Here is an 18,787-nt window from a genome sequence, read left to right as displayed (position 1 = left end):
TCAATAGCAACCATTCACTCCCCCACATTTTTAACACTACTTAAAATGACTTTATTCCACTCTGTTATCTTCCCATATACTATGGGCTCATTAAGTATATGTAATAAAGTTACCTGACTTTCATTAAAATAATTGCTATTTTTCTTCTAAATATAGTTAGAGCCTCATGTGGTTTCTACAGTACTGATGTCTTTATGCTGTAAATATATTTCTGCAAATAACACTTCTAATTAGAACAAAACCATAATCATACATAATTAATCAATATTGAATATTTGGCATTGAATGCCTTTAGGATTAGTGGTCCACAGTTGTGCCCATCACTTCGTCTCTTGTGTTCCACTATTTTGGTTTTCCAATCCACTGAGTTTTCCAGTTCCATGGTAGAGGACAGACCTGAAATTTGAAAGGACTGTACCATAGCTGACTGTTTTGCTTTTTCTAACAATTTCTGTACATTTTGTAATCCTTTGTTTCTACTTGCAACGACTCAATGCTCATATGTTCACTTGCTTTCATATAATCGCATCGGAGTCTTACACTACATATATCACTGGATTTGCTGTGGCCAGTGTTGCTACCAACACCTGACTCATGCTAAATGCTAGTGTTTTGTGCCCATGTTCAATGAAGTAGTTAGCCAGGCTCAAATTGCACAGGTCATTCAATGCCCATTATGAAGCACAGTCAGCACAAGTGCATGCTGTGCCCATTTTTCTTTGCAGCTGTCTGGAAGATATTATCCTCATTGTGACCGTTTTTTAAAAACGGCTTTCACAACAACACTACATGTGAACTCTGAAAGCAAGTATCTAAAAAACCCACCTCCAATTCCTCAAGAATTGCCTTTCATATGTCATCTCATTAACCCAAGAGGTCAATTAACAATTTTTTGGTTTCCATTAATGTTATCTGTAAGTGTACATGCATAAGCATGTTATTGGAAATATAATAATTTCAACAATTTTATAATGATTTTTCTAAACATTCATGCAGATGATTTTATCAGTTGTAATGTCTCATTCACACACAATACAACCGTGCAGACTATATTCTTTATATTTACATTGCCAACAGAACAGTCTTCAAACTAGCGTTTTATTTCCTAAAGTGCAGTCCTCAGAATTTCAAGACTTACATTACAGTTCCATTGTCATGTATTAAAAACCCACAAAGGAAATTATATCACTGGTACACAGGTGTATTTGAATCCTATATAATACATTAAGTACAGACAATCCCAAAGTATAACAATGGAAAACATCTTACCATAATAACCCAAAGATTTGGTGCATTGAAAGGAAGCCATAATATATCACGTTGCAGAATTCCACTCTGTGATCATTGAAAAAATAATTAAAAATGCAGTTACATTTGCCTGTGAAGCAAAGCAGTCAGTATGGATTACTTTGTATTTCCCAATTTCAGGGCATGTTTACTACTACTCATTCCCTGACATAGCATAGTTTTTGCTGTTTCTTAAGACTGTGCTTAACCGCCTTTCTGAAAATGGGATTTGCCCATGTTGGGCATGATAGTTTGTTAATATTTACCTTCTCCAGTTTCATTCATCTTGCTCTGCCTGACAGAATGCTAGTGGCAACTACAGACGAGATGGCTTATACCTGTTGACACTCAAGCAAGTTTTTAAATTTGGCATAAAAAACACAATTTAATTTGTAACAAAAAAGGCATGAAAGGGATCCTTACTGCTACATAGGTTTTTTGTAAGTCCATTTACAAACCTTATGCTTTTAAGACCCCCCCGTGTGCTCTGTCATACGTACTTTAAAAAGTGACTAAGCAGTGCATATATCTGTATTTGTCATGGCCCCACTGAACTGTATATCAAAATGAATGTGGCCCTACACATGTCACAGATTGTATCTAGTCAGGTATAGACCTCAAATTATTTCTGAGTACAGGTTTGGCAGCAGTAAGTACAGTGAAATGCAGTAATTAGAGGTTTGTATTCACAATTCCAAGCTAGGTGGAGTTAAACATGTCTTAGCACATATTGATCTGATGGTTTGATTATTAATTGATATTTCCATGTAGCATCTCAATAAGTGGCCTATCTTTCCACTTGTTTTCTCGACCACACAACACAAATGCACATCAATAACCTACAACAGGTGATGAAAGAATAGTTAACATTTCAAACCCAGAGGAATCAATCCAGTCACCCTCCATGTTTACAGCTATTTCAATTTACCTCATCACCCAGCCATCTTCCTAGCATCAGGTCACAAAATGCAGTGTCATACAAACCATTTTTTCTTACTTTGGCCTCCAGTCTCTGTAACCTTGTGGGTCAGTACAAATCTTACTAGAAAAAAATTAATGCATATTACATGCATGATAACACAACTACTCTGTTTGCCCATCATGAATCCTGACATTCTTACATGGAAACTTTTAACACGCTTCATAAATGGAAGTAGGTTAACAAATGGTTTAAAAAGAAATGTGTGGTAGGCAATACCTTTGAGAAACCATTCTTTGTCTTCACCATCCTCCATAAGCAGGTCATCAACATTCCCTGGATTACTGCTTGCAACTTCTGCCACTACACTCCTCTTCTTCCATGTCTGACCTCCACCTTGATCACTTGGCTGTCGTGAGGCTGGTGAGATACATCGCCTCCCATTTCTCCAATCTCTGAGGCGACTGTCTTCTCACGGTCACCCACAGCAGTTTCCATTTCCATGTTTTCCTGTGATCTGTTTTCAGGGACTAATGTTGGGGGCTCTTTAAATAGTTTTAAGAGGGAGATACTGTACATAGATCCTAAAAGTTTCCCTGAGATGGTTTCAAACTTAACTCTTTTGCCCTTGACAGTGGTAACTTTGTATGGTCCATAGTAGGTAGGTTGCAGTGGCCCTCCCTTTCTTGTTTTCCTTCTCAATTCAGTAACATGACACTGTTCCCAACCTCCAATGTTAGTTTTCCATGTTTACAAGTCTTAGTTTTGGCATACTGTGCTTGTGGTTTTTCTTGTTCTTTAGAAATATTACTAAGAGCCAGTTCAATGTCAGCATCATTTCTACATTTCAAATGTGTGCTGCACTCTTTGTAGTATTCTTCACCGAGCTCCTCGACATCTGTTGGCTTGGTAAATAAATGCAGAAGGAGTCGTGTTTGTAAAATGAACAGTCACAGAATAACATGTGCACCTGAAAGCTGATGGTTCTTAAAGACACTGACTGTGTAATTGTCAGAGACTTGGGGCTGGTCTACATGGGGGGGGGGAGAAAATCGATCTAAGATACGCAACTTCAGGTACGCGAATAGTGTAGCTGAAGTCCAAGTATCTTAGATTGAATTACTTGGGTCTGCACAGCGCGGGATCGACGGCCGCAGCTCCCCCATCGACTGCACTACTGCCACTCGCTCTGGTGGAGTTCTGGAGTCGACAGTGAGCGCGTTCGGGGATTGATATATCGCGTCTTAACGAGACGCGATATATCGATCCCTGATAAATCGATTGCTACCCACCGATAGCTGCGTGACCGCGGACTGTCGAAGCAAGAGCACTGGCTTCAGCAGATGTTCCTGAGCATGCTCAGTCCTCCCAGTACCCGCCAAGCAGCGAATGCTGTCAGGTAGCATTCACACAGGTGTAGGGAGCCCTGGGTGATGCTTCTTTAACAGGATTATGGTGGAACCAAAACAGAAACAATTTCTATGCCCTGATGCTGACAAATAACGGTCACTACGGACCCATCCCAGAGGTGGCTACATCTCAGCACTGGATGAAGTAACCCCTCATGGAGACGGTTTGTCACTGGGTTTGGAGATACTTCTGGTGAAATCAGTGATGGGAATGTGCAGGGTTAATACAGTAGTCAGGGGCGGCTCTATGTTTTTTGCTGCCCCAAGCACTGCAGTCAGGCGGGCTTCGACGACATGCCTGCAGGCAGTACGCGGTCACGCAGCTTCGGTGGCGTTTCTGTGGGTGATCTGCCAGTCCCGTGGCTTCGGCGTACTTGCCGCCGAATTGCCGCCGAAACCGTGGGACTGGCGGACCTCCTGCAGGCACGCCGCCGAAGGCTGCCTGACTACCGCCCTCACAGCGACCGACACGCCGCCCCCCACGGTTTGCCGCTCCAGGCACGCGCTTGCTGCGCTGGTGCCTGGAGCCGCCCCTGACAGCAGTATGGTGATTCTCAGACACCAGACAGCAAGGACCCAGTTCCACACTGAGCAGCCCCCTCCTGTATCCCTTCCAGGCCCTGTTGGTGGCAGGGACTGAGCACCCCATGCCCACTGCAGAGGCAGCTTCCCACCGAACGAGGTGGGTGAGGTCATTTCTTTTATTGGACCAACGTCTGCTGGTGAAAGAGACAAGCTGGTCCAATATCACCTTCCCCTCCTTGTCTCTCTAATATCCCCGGACGCACCTGGCCGAGGCGGCCTGTCTCAGGGCTCTCCCAAGCTTCGCCCCCTAACCCCTTTCCCGTTTGGGGGCTGACTCCAGGTAGGGTGACCAGAAGTCCCGATTTTATAGGGGCAGTCCTGATTTTTCTTATATAGGCTCCTATTACCCCCACCCCCCGTCCCGATTTTTCACATTTGCTGTTTGGTCACCCTAACTCCAGGCAACCATTTCCAGCCAAACAAGGCCAATTTCCTGCCGAAATGTGAGACTAACTGAAAACTGACCCTCAGCGAGGCAATGGGGGGATTCGTGGAGACCCCAGCGAGGGCAGCGAGTGGGAGAAAGGGGGACTGGACACGGGGTTGATAAGGAGTCTCAGGGTTAGACGGGAGCGCCAGGGCCATTAGCCCCGGCACAGCGCCTGGGACTGGGACTGGGACTGGGAGCAGGTGCCGGGCGGAGCGCCCCGGTCCCCGGCACGGCACGGCGCGGGGCTGAGCAGCTCCAGCCACCGAGCGTCACAAACACCCTGCGAGGGGCCCGCCGGGGGCAGGGCCAGGCCCGGGAAGGAGCCGCCCCTTCCTGTCCCCTTTGTGTTTGCGGCGGAGCCATGGCCGGGGCCGGCGGCCCGGCGCGGAGGCTGCTCCCGCCCTGCAGCCGGCGGGGCAGCGCGGTGGGCCCGGGGGCAGCGCGGAGCGGGCAGGGCCCGGGGGCGGAGACACGCGTGGGGCGGACACGCTCCTGCCGGGAGGGGCCGGGCCCGGCTCCTGGTTCGCCCCCTGCCGGGGTCCCCGAGCTCCCCGCGGCCGGAGCGGGGCTGCGGGGGGCGAGTGTCCCGGGCCGGGCGGAGCGGAGCAGCCCCTGCTGCGCGGCCGGTGCGACGGAGCCGGGGAGCTGCAGAGCTCGGAGCCCGGCTGGGCCCCGGGAGCGAGGGGCTGGGGGTGGGTGTATCTGGGGGTCAGAGCCGGGGCTGGGGGTGTTTGGACCGTGTCAGTGTGGTGTGGGGGGGTCAGAGCTGGGGATTAGGGGATATTTGGTTGGGGCCTGGGGGGATCCATGTTTAGATCCAGCTCTTGGGCAGGGTTGGGGGTGGCAGCTGGGGAAGTGGGGGGAATGTCTGAAGTTCATTGTTAGGGAAGTTCACCCAGGGGTCCTGCGTTTTCACTCTAACCTGCCCCTCTTGGATGTTCCTTGCTGGGGTTGAACTAGCCCTGGAGAAAGTGCATCCCAGGGACTCTGCTTGGGCATCTTCAGGGCAGGCTGGGCTTTGAAGTCTAGCAGTTGGGAGGCCATTTGTAGCAGTTTGTAACCCTCTCCCCGGCTTCTTCCAGGAGGCACTAGAAGAGTGTCTGGCCCCTCTGCGAAAAGAGAGAGAAATAGACAAAGTCGAGGAGGAGCGGCAAAGTGAGGAGCTGCTGGTAGGTGCCCCCTGCCCCTCAGGTTTGCCTGGGATCACAGTGCCCTGAGTGACATGGTGAATGCAGGGCCCATCCTGCCAGGAAACCGTCCCCATTGGAGCCCAGGGAGCGTGCAGTGTCAGACAGGTGGGTAATGTGATGTCCTTAGGGTACAAGAGACTGCTGTGCAGGAGAGGGTCAGTCTGTGTGTTAACCCAGTAACCCTGCCCGCGGGCTGTCTGGATGTTACAGTGACCGGGGTTCCTTTATAACGGTTAGGGGAGATGGGGAGGAAGGAGATGAAACGTGGGCTGCAGAGATGGAGGGTTTGGCCCAGGGCAATTTGATGAGGTTTTGGGGACAAACGTCTCTTCTGTTAGCGATGTACAGCTCACCCCTGCCCTGATCCCTCCACCCTTCCTGGCCTAAATGAACTTCCCATCACCCACTGCAGGAGATCCTGTGTTCTGGTAAATAACTCCTCCATCTGCAGGAGGCACATGTATGGTTCTCCCTTGTGACTGATCTGCCCTTTCCCTGTGATTGCAGAAACAGACGGAAGTCGAGAGGCAGAAGATCGTCTGGGAGTGGAAGGAGCTGCAGGAGTTTCTGGAGGAGCAGGAGCAGCGGCTGCTGTCCCAGTTGGAAGAGCTAGAGATAGCCATTGTCCAGAGAAGGGATGAGGGCCTCTGCAAACTTTCCGGGGAGATTTCTGTGCTCAGTGAGAGAGGAGGAGAGGAGGGGCAGCAGCCACTGAGCCAATCCCTGCAGGTCAGGCCATGTTATTACAATGATAATATGCAGTGTTTCTATAGGAGTGTCTTAGCCCTAGACCCCAAAGCACTTTACAAAGGGGGGTCAGGGCAAGGTCCCTATTTTATAATGGGGAAAGTGAGGCACGGGGGAGTGGGGGGTATAGCTCTGACCAAGGTCACACAGTAAATGCCTTGTATATGTCTAACTGCATTTGGGCTTGAGTGTGACATCTCCTCCCCGCCACGCCGAGGCCCTCCTGAGCCTAAAGCCCCACATCACCGCAGGTGACTGGGTTTAAGGGGTAGGGCGCTTGCGGGACTCTCAGCACTAGTGGGAATTTCACTTTCCAGGCAGATGCATATTTTCTTCTTTGTAAAGTGCATGGGCAGAAACTTTCCCCGATGACGACGTCCCAGCAGGGATCCCTGGGGGGCGGCAGCTGCTCTCTGGACATGAATTTGAATGTCTGAAATTCTCCAAACACCCAAGACTCCAAAGGTGCCTGCCCTGCAGAGCGGGAGGTCTCCCCAGCCTTGGACACCCCACCTGACTGCATCTCCTTTCTCTCCCTCTCAGGGTGCTGGAAGCACTGGGAGCAGGTAAGTCCCTGGCTCCTTTCACTCCCCCTCGTGCTCAGTTATGCTTGGGAACTGCACTAAAGATGGAGCTTCCCCCTGCCCCTGCAGTGTTAGTGCCTGTGATCACATCTCCCCTTGTGGCTGCCTCACCAGGGGATAGCGTCTGTGACTATCTGACAGTTAGTGAGGTCACACCAGCGCTGTCAGACGTATGGGCCAGACCCTGCCTGTCTGGCATATTTATGTGGCCATATCACATATTCACACTGTGCAGAAACTCCACTTTCAATTTTATAGTAAGTTTCTAATCTTCATGGTTGCAAAGAAACCCTCCCAAAAGCAAACGGAGACGCTGTTGTCTGTCTGATTTAGCAACAGCCTGAAGCCGGGACTCAGACGGCTGTGAACTCCCCCGTCCTCCATTAATCTCATTGGTGTGTCAGCTGAAATGATGCCACTTTAATGTCAACATTCAATATTCCACGGCTGATTGCTCTAGCAGGTGGAATGGAGAGGGGGTGGGAGCGAAGCCCTTGAGGGGTGGGAACAGGGAGTTTCTGTAGGAAGGACAGAACAGAGGGCGAATGAGAGAAATAGAGAAAGGAAGGGAAATAAAGAGTAGAAATGCAGGAATCCTAGCGGGTGTGGGAGGGGGCTATGTTCCCGCTGAGTGATACTGATTATGACAATAAAGGACTTAACAAATAGTAGTAACTCAAAAGTGTATTTCCTATACAAAGGGCAGACTCTCGCCTTGACCTTGGTACATGGGTGTCCCGCGGAGAGCAGTGGCTGTCCTGCCATGAATGGAGCAGTGTACAGAGTCCTAGATTGATGCCCTGGCCCACTGGCCATAACAGGAAGTGGAATACGGCCATCGTCACCATTTAAATTGGACACCCCAGGGTTACTGCTTCTGTTGAAGGGCTTAGGGCTCTTGGCATTAAAGGGCCCAGGCTCATTCCCTGCTGAAGATCTGGCCTCTGGGGCCTCAGTGAGCATGAGAGACATCCACTCTTTAGTCCATGTCTCCTCCCTTTCCCCATAATCCCAGTGCCCCTTGTTACCGGAATAACCCAGTGTGGGAGGTGCCTCAGCTCCCCAGACAAGGAGAGTGTCCCAGAGGAAGCTCCCAACCTGTCTCCATTCCTCCTCATGTTCTGTCTCTCTGGGCCCATGGAGAGCACAGGGCTGAAGGTAGGTGACTCACCAGAACTGTGATCATCTTAGGCTACAAAGCTCAGATCCAGGTTTCCTGGAGTTTGGGGGCTTCTGGGGCTGAGGCCCATTTCTCACCCCTCCTGCTTTCCTTAGCAGGGAGGCCAGGAAGCTTCAGAAGCCAGAGCCAGGGTTTGTGGTGCTGGAGAAGAGACTCTGCGATTTCTCTCTGAAAAGTGCCGTCCTGCAAGACGTGCTGCTGGGATTCAAAGGTGAATTGGAGTCTGGGGTGGCATCTCCTCTAGCTAGATTGGCTCGCCCTGGGGAGGAGTCGGGGATCTAGCAATGTCACTGACCCTGAGCTCCATTTCCCTGCCCAGCTCAGCAAGTCACCCTTCCCCATGGGAGTACCCCTCTGAGGCTGGCTCTGTCTGCAGTGGTCTGTGTCACCATCTCATAGTTAACAGCAATTACCTTAATAACCACTAGGAACAACCCCATGAATGCCAGGGCCTGAATTCTCACCTCTCCCATCCTCTCCTAGAGACGCTGCGACTGGAGCTGGGGAGCGACACAGGTACGTTTCTGTCTCTGATGGGCTATGCAGAGACTTCAGACCAATCACCATATTATTGCACCAGGAAACTGTTGAAGAGTGTGAAGCAGTGTGAGGCCCGTGCCTGCCCCATTCACTCCTCCTGTGGCATCTGATGGGGATTCAAAGTAAATCCTGATCTCGGGTGTGTTTCCCTTTGGAGAGAGGAACACCACCCTGAATGATGTGAAATAGGGTGAGACAAGGATGAAACATCCAGACACTGAAGAGTCTGAGAGTTTTAATGAGTGACTGAGCATGGCCACATGGGGGCAGCCGAGTCTCAGGTGTCAGGAGGGGGTGGAGCCCAGCTGTGCCCTGAATGAGAAATGGGGCTGGTATCCTGTGTACAGGCTGGCTGTGAAGGGGAAAAGAGCCCTAGATTGCATATGGGATCGTTTTGAATGAGAAGGGAGCTGCTATCGTGCGTCAGTGTTTCTCTCCTTTTCCCCATTTGGTCCAATCGCTTACGTTCACTGTGAAAGTAAGAATAAAACGTGTCTCAAGGCTGAGCTTACATAACTTGCATGTGTGTGTTTCACGAGGCTGACAGAGAATAGTTGACCTTGAAGTTGAAAAGCGGGAGAATGAGACCTTCTTTGCTTTAGATCATAACAAAACAGACGATATCTCAAAGGCCCATCTTATTGCCTGTCACGAGCCACCTGGGGTTGTGAACCAGTGCTTGAGAAACAACAGACTAGATCATTCATTCTCTTATATCCCTATTGGCTGTGAATGGGAAGAGGGTATTACTGTGTATGTGGACCTACTGTGAATGAGCAGTTAGCTGCTATACAAAATATGGACTGAGTCAAAGGACAGTGAATTCCCATAAAACCCCATTTAAAAAAATCTTTTCCTTACTTTAGAATCCCAGCGGCTTGCGCCTGTGCCCAGTGACCCTTTCCCTGCTGTGTCTGTGTCACAGCCAGAGAGACTGAAACCCGACCAGGGGTTAGCAGAGATGAGCATGAAGCACAAAGATTGGATCCAAAATTTCACACTTGTAGGATAGTGAAGGCCTCCATGAATAGACAGTAACCAAGTCGCCCCGCCAGAGGGAGGGGAGAGAGAAACTCAGGAGAAGTAAGTGGGGAAAGAGGCCACAAGCACCCAGACCTGCTCAGATCCAGTTCCTGTCTCAGCACTGGACAGATTTTGTCCAGTCGCTGCCTCTGCCTAGATCTCACCCTGCCGGGGGAATGTGCTGCCCTCGGGGACCAAGTCAGGTGTTAAAGGCGTCTCAGTGGATTTAGCCCTGGTGGGAAGGGTCGGGTCTGCGCTGCAATAAACTGACTGAGTGTTTTGCCCGTAGGAGAGCCTAGAACATTTCTCTGCAGGGAAAGAGCCTGGGGGATGTGCTGTGAAATTATCTAAAGCCGGTTCTGAAATCTCTCCAACCCCCCTTCTCACCCTGGCAGGCTGCAGAACAACATCCACGTTCCACTCCAGATGGGCCCAGCCTCCCAGGGGACGGGGAAGGGAAATGGCTGCCGTGGAGAGGGCTCAGGTAGGGATTATGGGAGTTGCTCATGAGGACTGTGAGGGGCAGTAAACACGTAGGAGATGGGAACAGCAAGGAGTCCGGTGATACCTTAAAGACTAAGAAGTGAAGTTTTTACCCACGAAAGCTTATGCCCAAATAAATCTGTTAGTCTTTAAGGTGCCACTGGACTCCTTGTTGTTTTTGTGGATACAGACTAACACGGCTCCCCCCTGATATAGGAGATGGGAGCTTCTGGGGAGTCTAGTTTGAGGTGGGAAGGGGCAGGAAATTCACAGGGTGGAGAAAAGGAGGAGGACAGGCTGTGACAAACCCGCTGGGACTTGTTTAACCTGAGGCTCACATTCTAGGAACAGACCCGTGGGGGTTGAGGGAGGAAATTTGCCTATTTATGGAACAGGAAACACCCACCTGGACAGGGCTGGGGAAATTATCAGCCTGCTGGTGCTGAAGCTGGAACCTACTAACCAGTGCCCCCCGATGAGATATGAAGGGGGCACCCACCAGTGGGGCTTAGGGCATATGCCCCATTCCCTCACATCCAGCTGCTGGCAATGAGGAGGATATTTGGATTCCTGCCAGAGGGCTCCATCTCCTATATCGGCCTCTGGCTAGTAGGTGTGTCAGGCATGAGAATATTCTGCTCCCCTTTATTTGCTGTGAGGGATGAGGGACTCTTTCTCCCCTCACCCTGATGCTTCCTGAGTGGGGTGCGGGTGGGACTCTGCTGACTGCCTCCCAGAGCTTCCATTTGATTGGCCCTGCTTCCCCATGACTAGTTGGTTGTGACTGGGGTAGCAGGCGCTGAGTGGGGGACTCTTGTTTTTCCAGGGGCTGGTGACCTTTGAGGAGGTGGCTGTGTATTTCACCAGGGAAGAGTGGGCTCTGCTGGACCCTGCTCAGAGAGACCTCTACTGGGATGTCATGCAAGAGAACTATGAGAAGGTGACCACGCTGGGTAAGGATTTCTGTCCCTTGGTTATTAGAAGGGGAGACGTCATCTCCATAATACAACCTTAACTCTGCCCTGTTTCAGCAACACCCTGAAATGCCAGTGACACACACACTAGCTCTCGACCCTCTGCTGCTAGAGAACACTTTGGGAGCAGAGCTCAGGAGCTGTAAAGCACAAAGTCTAACATCTGTACGATAAGGCAAACCTCAGGTGTAGGCTTGGCATAAAGAACAGAAGCTGCCTACACCTCTGGCCGACCCTCAAACCCTGAGCCCACTCCCCTCAAACCATCTCCAACTTGCAAAATATTTCCACCCCTTTAGCCCCAGCCCCTGAGGATATAGCCTTCACGTACCCCTAACTGAGCCCTGGAGACAACAGGCATGTACGCCCCAGAGTGCTGACTGTCCTCATGGCAAGAACACACCCTTGTGCACGTTTGCTGACATAGCCTGCAACACAGCACTGACATGAGGCAAACTTGGTCCTTCAAGGTTCACATGCACCTCTCTTCATATCACAGTCACAGCTCTGCAAAGTTGCTCCAACTAATTCCTCCACCATCCAATTACAGCTACAGCTGACACAGCGCACGCAGTTGCAGTGCGTGCAGATCAGTGCTGGTATTCCAGTCTGTGGAACACAACCCAAACAATGGCATGTTCTTTTAGTCCTTGCTCGTAGCTATTATAGATTCATAAATTAAAAGGCCAGAAGTTAGGTCATGTGATCAGACCTCCTGTACAACAGTTACTGCTGTACTGGCCACAGCATGTCCCCTAGAGGCAACTAAATACTGTGATAGCTGGAAAACATAATCCCAACTATACATATAAAATGATGGGGTCTAAATTAGCTGTTACCACTCAAGAAAGAGATCTGGGAGTCATTGTGCATATTCTCTGAAAACATCCACTCAGTGCGCAGTGGCAGTCAAAAAAGCAAACAATGTTGGGAATCATTAAGAAAGGGATAGATAATAAGACAGAAAATATCATATTGCCTCTATATAAATCCGTGGTACGCTCACACCTTGAATACTGCCTGCAGATGTGGTTGCCCCATCTCAAAAAAGATGTATTGGAATTGGAAAAGGTTCAGAAAAGGGCAACAAAAATGATTAGGGATATGGAACAGCTTCCGTATGAGGAGAGATGAATAAGACTGGGACTTTTCAGCGTGGAAAAGAGACGACTAAGGGGGGATATGATAGAGGTCTATAAAATCATGACTGATGTGGAGAAAGTAAATAAGGAAGTGTTATTTACTCCTCATAACACAAGAAGTAGGGGCCACCAAATGAAATTAATAAATAGCAGATTTAAAACAAACAAAAGGAAGTATGTTTTCACACAATGCACAGTCAAAATGTGGAACTCTTTGCGAGAGGATGTTGTGAAGGCCAAGACTAGAACAAGGTTCAAAAAAGAATTAGATAAATTCATGGAGGATAGGTCCAACAATGGCTATTAGCCAGGATGGGCAGAGATGTTGTCCCTAGCCTCTGTTTGCCAGAAGCTGGGAATGGGCGACGGGATGGATCAGTTGATGATTATCTGTTCTGTTCGTTCCCTCTGGGGCACCTGGCATTGGCGGCTGTCGGAAGACAGGATACTGGGCTAGATGGACCTTTGGTCTGACCCAGTATGGCCGTTCTTACGTTCTTACGACAAGAAGCTCTCTGTGGTTAAGAGTCTGCGTGGAGGCCATGTACTAGCTGAGATAAATGCCAAGTGACTGAGATCAGTCGGGGGGACAAATAAAAGGACAGTTTCAGCCTAGGTGTGTGCATCATGTTATAAGAATAAGGGGATTTTGTAAAAAGGTTCTTTTTTGGGGTCGGGGTGGGAGGGGATTGGGATCTCAGGAACTCTTTGCTCAAATAACACCAAATTTAAACCACTATCCATGCCCTGCATACCCATAGCAAATGTCAAAGCAGTCCGAGCACGCACGTGGATTTCAGAGCAGTTAGATTAGTCAACTTCTAAATAGTTTTTAATGTGAGAGTCAGCTGGGCCATTCCACTCATAGAAGACAGTGTGAGGTTCCTATTCTTAGGAGAAGGGAGAGCAGGGAGCAGTGAAGGGGATAAGTTGATGGGGTGGTGGTGGCACTGCAGTACCACACAGCAGGGGGGGCTGAGGGCAGTGGGAGGAAGGGGAGTGGGTGTCCTACTGAATGACAGAGCTAGCTATACCTCTGTCCCCTTCCCAATATCTCTAAGTGCCCCCTCGCAGCAAGTTGTCAGCCTCATGCCTTTCCATCTCGTGGAGTGGATTTCTGCAATTCTCTCTCTCCTTGCCCGGGCCCTGGGCTACCATACCTGGCACACCAGCTGTGCTTACCCCACAGATCAGGCTGAGTGCAGACATCTTTGGGAGCCTGAGATCAGTGGCGTACAGTGACAAATGCTCCTTTAGTGTGCAGAAGGCTGTTTTATTTTGCAGTAGGAACTAGCTGAGGTAACCTCAGCACCATTAGCAAGTATCGTTGAGAACTTATGGAGGATAGGTGAGGTCTCAGAGGACTGTGAAGGGCAAACATTGTTCCCCTTGTTAAAGATACCTAAAGAGGCTGTGTCTACACTGCACTTTGGGCAGTAAAACTTTTGTCGGTCAGGTGTGTGGAAAAAAATACTCCCTAACCGAACAAAGATTTAGCGACGAAAAGCACTGGGGTGGACAGCACTATGTCTGTGAGAGATGCTCGCCTGCCGACAAAGCTGCTGCCACTTGTTGAGGTTGGTTTTATTTTGCCAGCAGGAGAGCTCTCTCCTGCTGGCAAAAAGCGGCTACACACGAGACCTTACAGCAGCACAGCCGGTTGAAAGATCATACTCAATCTTAATCTGCAGCAAGGGCGATTTAGGTTTGCCATTAGGGAAAACTTGTAACTATAAGGGTAGTTCAGCTCTGAAACAAGTTTCCAAGGGAGATTGTGGAATCCATCATTGGAAGCTTTTCAGAACAGCTTAGACCAGCGGTTCTCAACCTATTTACCATTGTGGGCCGCATGTTATGTGGGCTGCATCCACACAATATGTGTACTACCTCTGTGGCCCTGAGGACGTCACATGGGCTGCAGCTGTGTGCTGATTGGGCCACAAGTGGCCCGGGATCTGCAGGTTGAGAACCACTGGCTTAAACGAATACCTATCAGAGATAGTCTAGGTGTACTTGGTGTACCTGCCTCAGTGCATGGGCTGGATTAAATGACCTCTTGAAGTCCCTTTCCGCCCTGCGTTTCTGTGGTTCTGTCACTTTATAACCTTCACCATACACTGGGGGATTTTCATACTCCTTTCCATTACCCCGACTTACTATAGTCCCTAATTCCTCAGCAAGTGCTTTCCTGATATCCAACACCCTTGACATACTGCCCTCAGTGATGTCCCCTTAACTGTGCTGAGCTCCGTCAGCCCATGCTAGCCAGCCCCCATTTCCCTGTGACTGTCTCATTATCCTTGGGTCTCTCTGTCGGTAGGAAGCAGTTCCAAGGTGATTTCCCCTTGGCTTTCCGTGATGTGGAGTTACTTTCCCTGGCTTTTAGGAGCCCCTTTGAGCAAGAATGTCTGGCTGTGTGCCAGCAGAGTGGTGGAGAGTTAATCCCCTTATAGGCAGAGTGTCTGGCACCTTACCCGGGGAGCAAAACCCAGAATTTCAGTGCTTTAAAATGAGCAGGGGTTAAAAAAAGGCCATGCTCTTTGTGACACATGCCCCATGAATTCATCTGATGTCACGTGTTTTCCTTCATCTGAGCAGGGTTACCAGTTTCCAAGCCTGAGGTGATGTCCCAGCTGGAACGAGGAGAAGAGCTGTGGGTCTCAGATCTCCAGGGCTCTGAGGAAAGAGAGATCCTGAGAGGAACCTACACAGGTGAGGGGTCATTAGAGCAACTCAGATACTGTCTGTGCCTGAAAAAAATATCTGGGATTTCCTACCAAGCCCGTGAGAGCTCACTGAGCTCCGGATTGTCCCCAGCAGGTGTCATCTCCTCAGGGCAGATATCGCTCATGGCTTCCTTCCCATCCTGAGCGACTCCTGGCAATAGCTCCCTTCCTAACCTCCCTTCATCCTGAGTGATGGGATGGGATGTGGAGACAGAATTGATCCCCTCCTCTTTTCCCTCTAGGAAAGAGTTTGGGGAAATTCCTCTCCCCGTTTTTGTTCCTGTTTCTGAGGTTCCTCTCTGTGTCGCAGGAGATGGTGGGATGGTGACTGAGAACGGGGCGCAGAATCCACAGCAGGAAGAGACTGAGCATGTGGAACCGCACTGGGAAGTATCACAGAGAACGAAGGGGGACGTGTCCAGGAGTCCTGAGGAGAGGCAGCAGGGAAACCAGCCAGGGGAGAAAATGGGCAAATCCATCAATTGTGAGGAAAATCTCAAGGACCTCCAGGAAACCGCAGCCCAGCAGAGAATCCTCATGGGAAAGAGGAAACACATATGCCCTGAGTGTGGGAAAAACTTCAGAAGTCGCTCACACCTTATTAACCATGAGCGAATCCACACAGGAGAGAGACCCTATGAATGCTGTGAGTGTGGGAAAAACTTCATTCGACGCTCACACCTTATTAGACACCAGAGGATCCACACCGGTGAGCGACCCTATGAATGTTGTGAGTGCGAAAAAACCTTCATTTACCGCTCAGACCTGAGGAGACATCAGAGGATCCATACAGGACAGAGACCCTATGAATGCTGTGAGTGCGGGAAAAGCTTCCATCAGGGGTCACACCTTATTTATCATCAGAGAATCCACCAGGGAAATAAACACCATAAAATCCTTGTGTAGGGCTGGCAAAACATATATTTTTTTCTTTAATTTTTTTGGGTACTTCCTACATGTGGCCTTTAAGGCTGTTAGTGCCATTTACATCATTGTGGTCTCAGCTCCCCCATGTGAATTGTCCGGTTCTGCTTTTTGCCGCTAGCCCTTCTTTGGGGGGATCCCCAAAGCCCCTTTCTGCCAGCTGCTTCGTTCTATGGGTCGTGGGAGTGTGAGTCCATCTTACTAGGAATGTGCATCAGCCCCAGTGGGGGGAACACGAATGACCTCAGTTAGCTGCATTGTGGTAAAATCTACCTGGGCCTTGGCTCCATTAGCATTTTTTGCAGTTAGCCAGCTTGAGGGAACTATCCGGATGGAAAATCCCAACTCTGTTTTCTGCGCTGACATGGCCCAAGTACAATAGTCTGGGTAGCTAGCACTTTTTCCCTCGACCTGTCCTAACCTCCTCCACTTTTCCTAGTCTAGACAGCCCATTATCATGATGCTAAAACTTTTGTAAATAACACAACTCAATAAGAATGAGAGAGCGCTGAGTGAAGCAGGTTTCAGTGGATCAGAGGAGACTGCAACGGGGAAATCTGTGGTTCTCATTCTGAGTCATCAGATGTAACCTGCTCTAGAATCTCATTCCATCTGAAACTGAAAATGTCTTATACCTCTGTGAGCAGGGTCAGATTTCCAACTAGGCACAGCGGGCAGGTTGCCAAGTATGCAATTTTCTAGCCCAATGGGCAATTTTTAGCTTTTAGTTGCCAGGGATTTTAGCAGTTGCAAGTTGCAGTATTTTGGGCTGTTTTGGTGCCCTGCTGCCACTGGCCACACTGCTCAGGAGGGAGGAGCCTCCTGATCTGTCCCGTCCCTTGCCGAGATGCCCCACACTCCGCTTGTCTCGCGTCGTGCCCCCTCCCCTTCGGTGACATTTGCAGCATGTGGAGAATTCTTGTCCGAGGGAGGCAGAATTTTTTTTTCTGCACAAATATGCTGCAGTTCTGTCTTTCGCCCACCAGAGGCCACTGTGGTACCAGAACAGCCTGAGGTGGCTGAGGCAGACAGGTCCGGCGGGCAGCGGCTGGCAGGCGGGTGGCGGGGGCATTTCTCCCTCAAGTGAAAAGTCGCAGCAGCCGCCTTGGAGCCAGGTCAGGCGGCAGAGCAGGCCACACAGCGCTGCTGGGCGGGGGAGGGCACAGGGCCACATGGGGAGGCAGGGGGGCCGCTGAAGATGCTGTGCCTAGGAGCACAGAAGGTGTAAATCCGGCCCTGATTCTTCTCTCTTTCCTGAAGGCTGTTTGGTCCCACAACGGGACGTTACTTTTCTGTGGCAGAATGTAGTTCAGATTTATTGGGCACTTGGAGGCAAATGACCAGTTGCTTCAATAGTCATTTCTTCCTTTACTTTTCCTTTTCCTCCACCCCTCCATGATGACATGGGGGAAAGTTCAAACGCAGCTCTGTCAGCTGGAGAGAATGCCCCAGTTCTGGGATACGCTACCAAGGAAACAGGAGTGGTTTTAAATCTCCACTGGTAAGCAACAGCACACCCCAAACTCTGCAACTAACTGAAGTAACTAGGTATAATCGCAGTGTTGGTCAATTATTTAAGTCAGTATTTGCTCCGATAACGCAGGGAGAGAGCGCCACAGGAAGTGATTTGGAACTCGGCAAAATGCCCATGTATTTGGTTCCCAACACAGTTGTGACCCAGCTCCTACAGGAAGTTACTCCTGGAGATATCTCCTAGCTAATCCTAAATACTGCCATTAGCTATGCAGATGTGGGGGAAACAGAGTTAGTGTTTATGTTGAATTCACCCTTTGTAATGCTGCAAATGTGTATAAAATGAAATCAATGTTCAATGTGAGACTGCTGAAGAAAAATAACTCTTTTTTTTTTTTTTTTTTTTTAACTGAAACCAACCTCTTGTACCATCCAGTGATTCTCACCAGGCTATATCTGATTTCTGATTTAGACCTGTGCTATCAGATTAAAGAAGTAACCTTGGCATGTTTGAGGAAGTCATTCCTCACTAGCACAGCTGACATTCTGGGTGGGCTGGTAAAGGATTCTTCTCCAGAGAAATGTAAATTTGTCCTCCTCAAGACCAAGGATTTGGCAAGAACTCAGAAACCACAGGCATCTAATTGCTGGTTTTCAGCACAGAGATGAAAGCTATGGTGAGTTACGGTCTAAGCAGAAATGTGTTTAGAACACAACTCCCTAGTTTTGTGGCATTGATTAGAGTCCCAACAGATGCCAGTTCAATTGAGAACAATTGTCTTTTACCGTTTGAATCCAAAGTTTCATGAGGCAAAGAAAAAGAGTTGATGCCTTTGGAGGACATTCCTTCCTGAGAAGGATCCCAATCTGGCTTCCTTGTTGGACAATAAGCACTTTCCTTCTGTGCAAGTGTTGGTAACCCATGAGGAAATGAGTGGGTCAAGCTCCAAGTTCAGACTGCAGGATCTATGAATGTTGAGTCCTGATTTTATGCTTTGATCTCTTGGTTTTGGTCTTGTGTTTTATGACTTTGTATCGCATCTCCATCTCCTGCTACTTTGAAAGATTAAAAAGTGTGAAAATAGAATAGAAGGTTTTTCTCATGTTGCAAACCTTGCCACACAGTGTGAGACCCCTTCCACCAACGCTTATGGCAGAAGAGCCGTAAATA

The 18,787-nt window shown here is 49.2% G+C and overlaps 1 protein-coding gene across 1 annotated transcript; it reads left to right on the top strand.

Annotated features, from left to right (window-relative positions):
• Positions 1 to 4,975: 4,975 nt before the first annotated feature.
• On the top strand, positions 4,976 to 18,700 carry LOC117888246 (zinc finger protein 773-like). The gene is made up of 10 exons (XM_034791475.1): positions 4,976 to 5,054; positions 5,713 to 5,799; positions 6,328 to 6,549; positions 7,111 to 7,133; positions 8,430 to 8,542; positions 8,815 to 8,847; positions 10,290 to 10,378; positions 11,204 to 11,330; positions 15,092 to 15,205; positions 15,530 to 18,700. Exons 1-10 carry the CDS (start codon positions 4,992 to 4,994, stop codon positions 16,123 to 16,125), a joined length of 1,467 nt encoding a protein of 488 aa, XP_034647366.1. The 5' UTR covers positions 4,976 to 4,991; the 3' UTR covers positions 16,126 to 18,700.
• The last annotated feature ends 87 nt before the right edge of the window (positions 18,701 to 18,787 follow it).

Source organism: Trachemys scripta, chromosome 15 (genome assembly GCF_013100865.1).
Source record: "Trachemys scripta elegans isolate TJP31775 chromosome 15, CAS_Tse_1.0, whole genome shotgun sequence".
Lineage (NCBI taxonomy): Eukaryota > Metazoa > Chordata > Testudines > Emydidae > Trachemys > Trachemys scripta.
The sequence above is the reverse complement of the archived record's forward strand: the minus strand, read 5'-3'. Positions and strand labels throughout refer to the sequence as shown.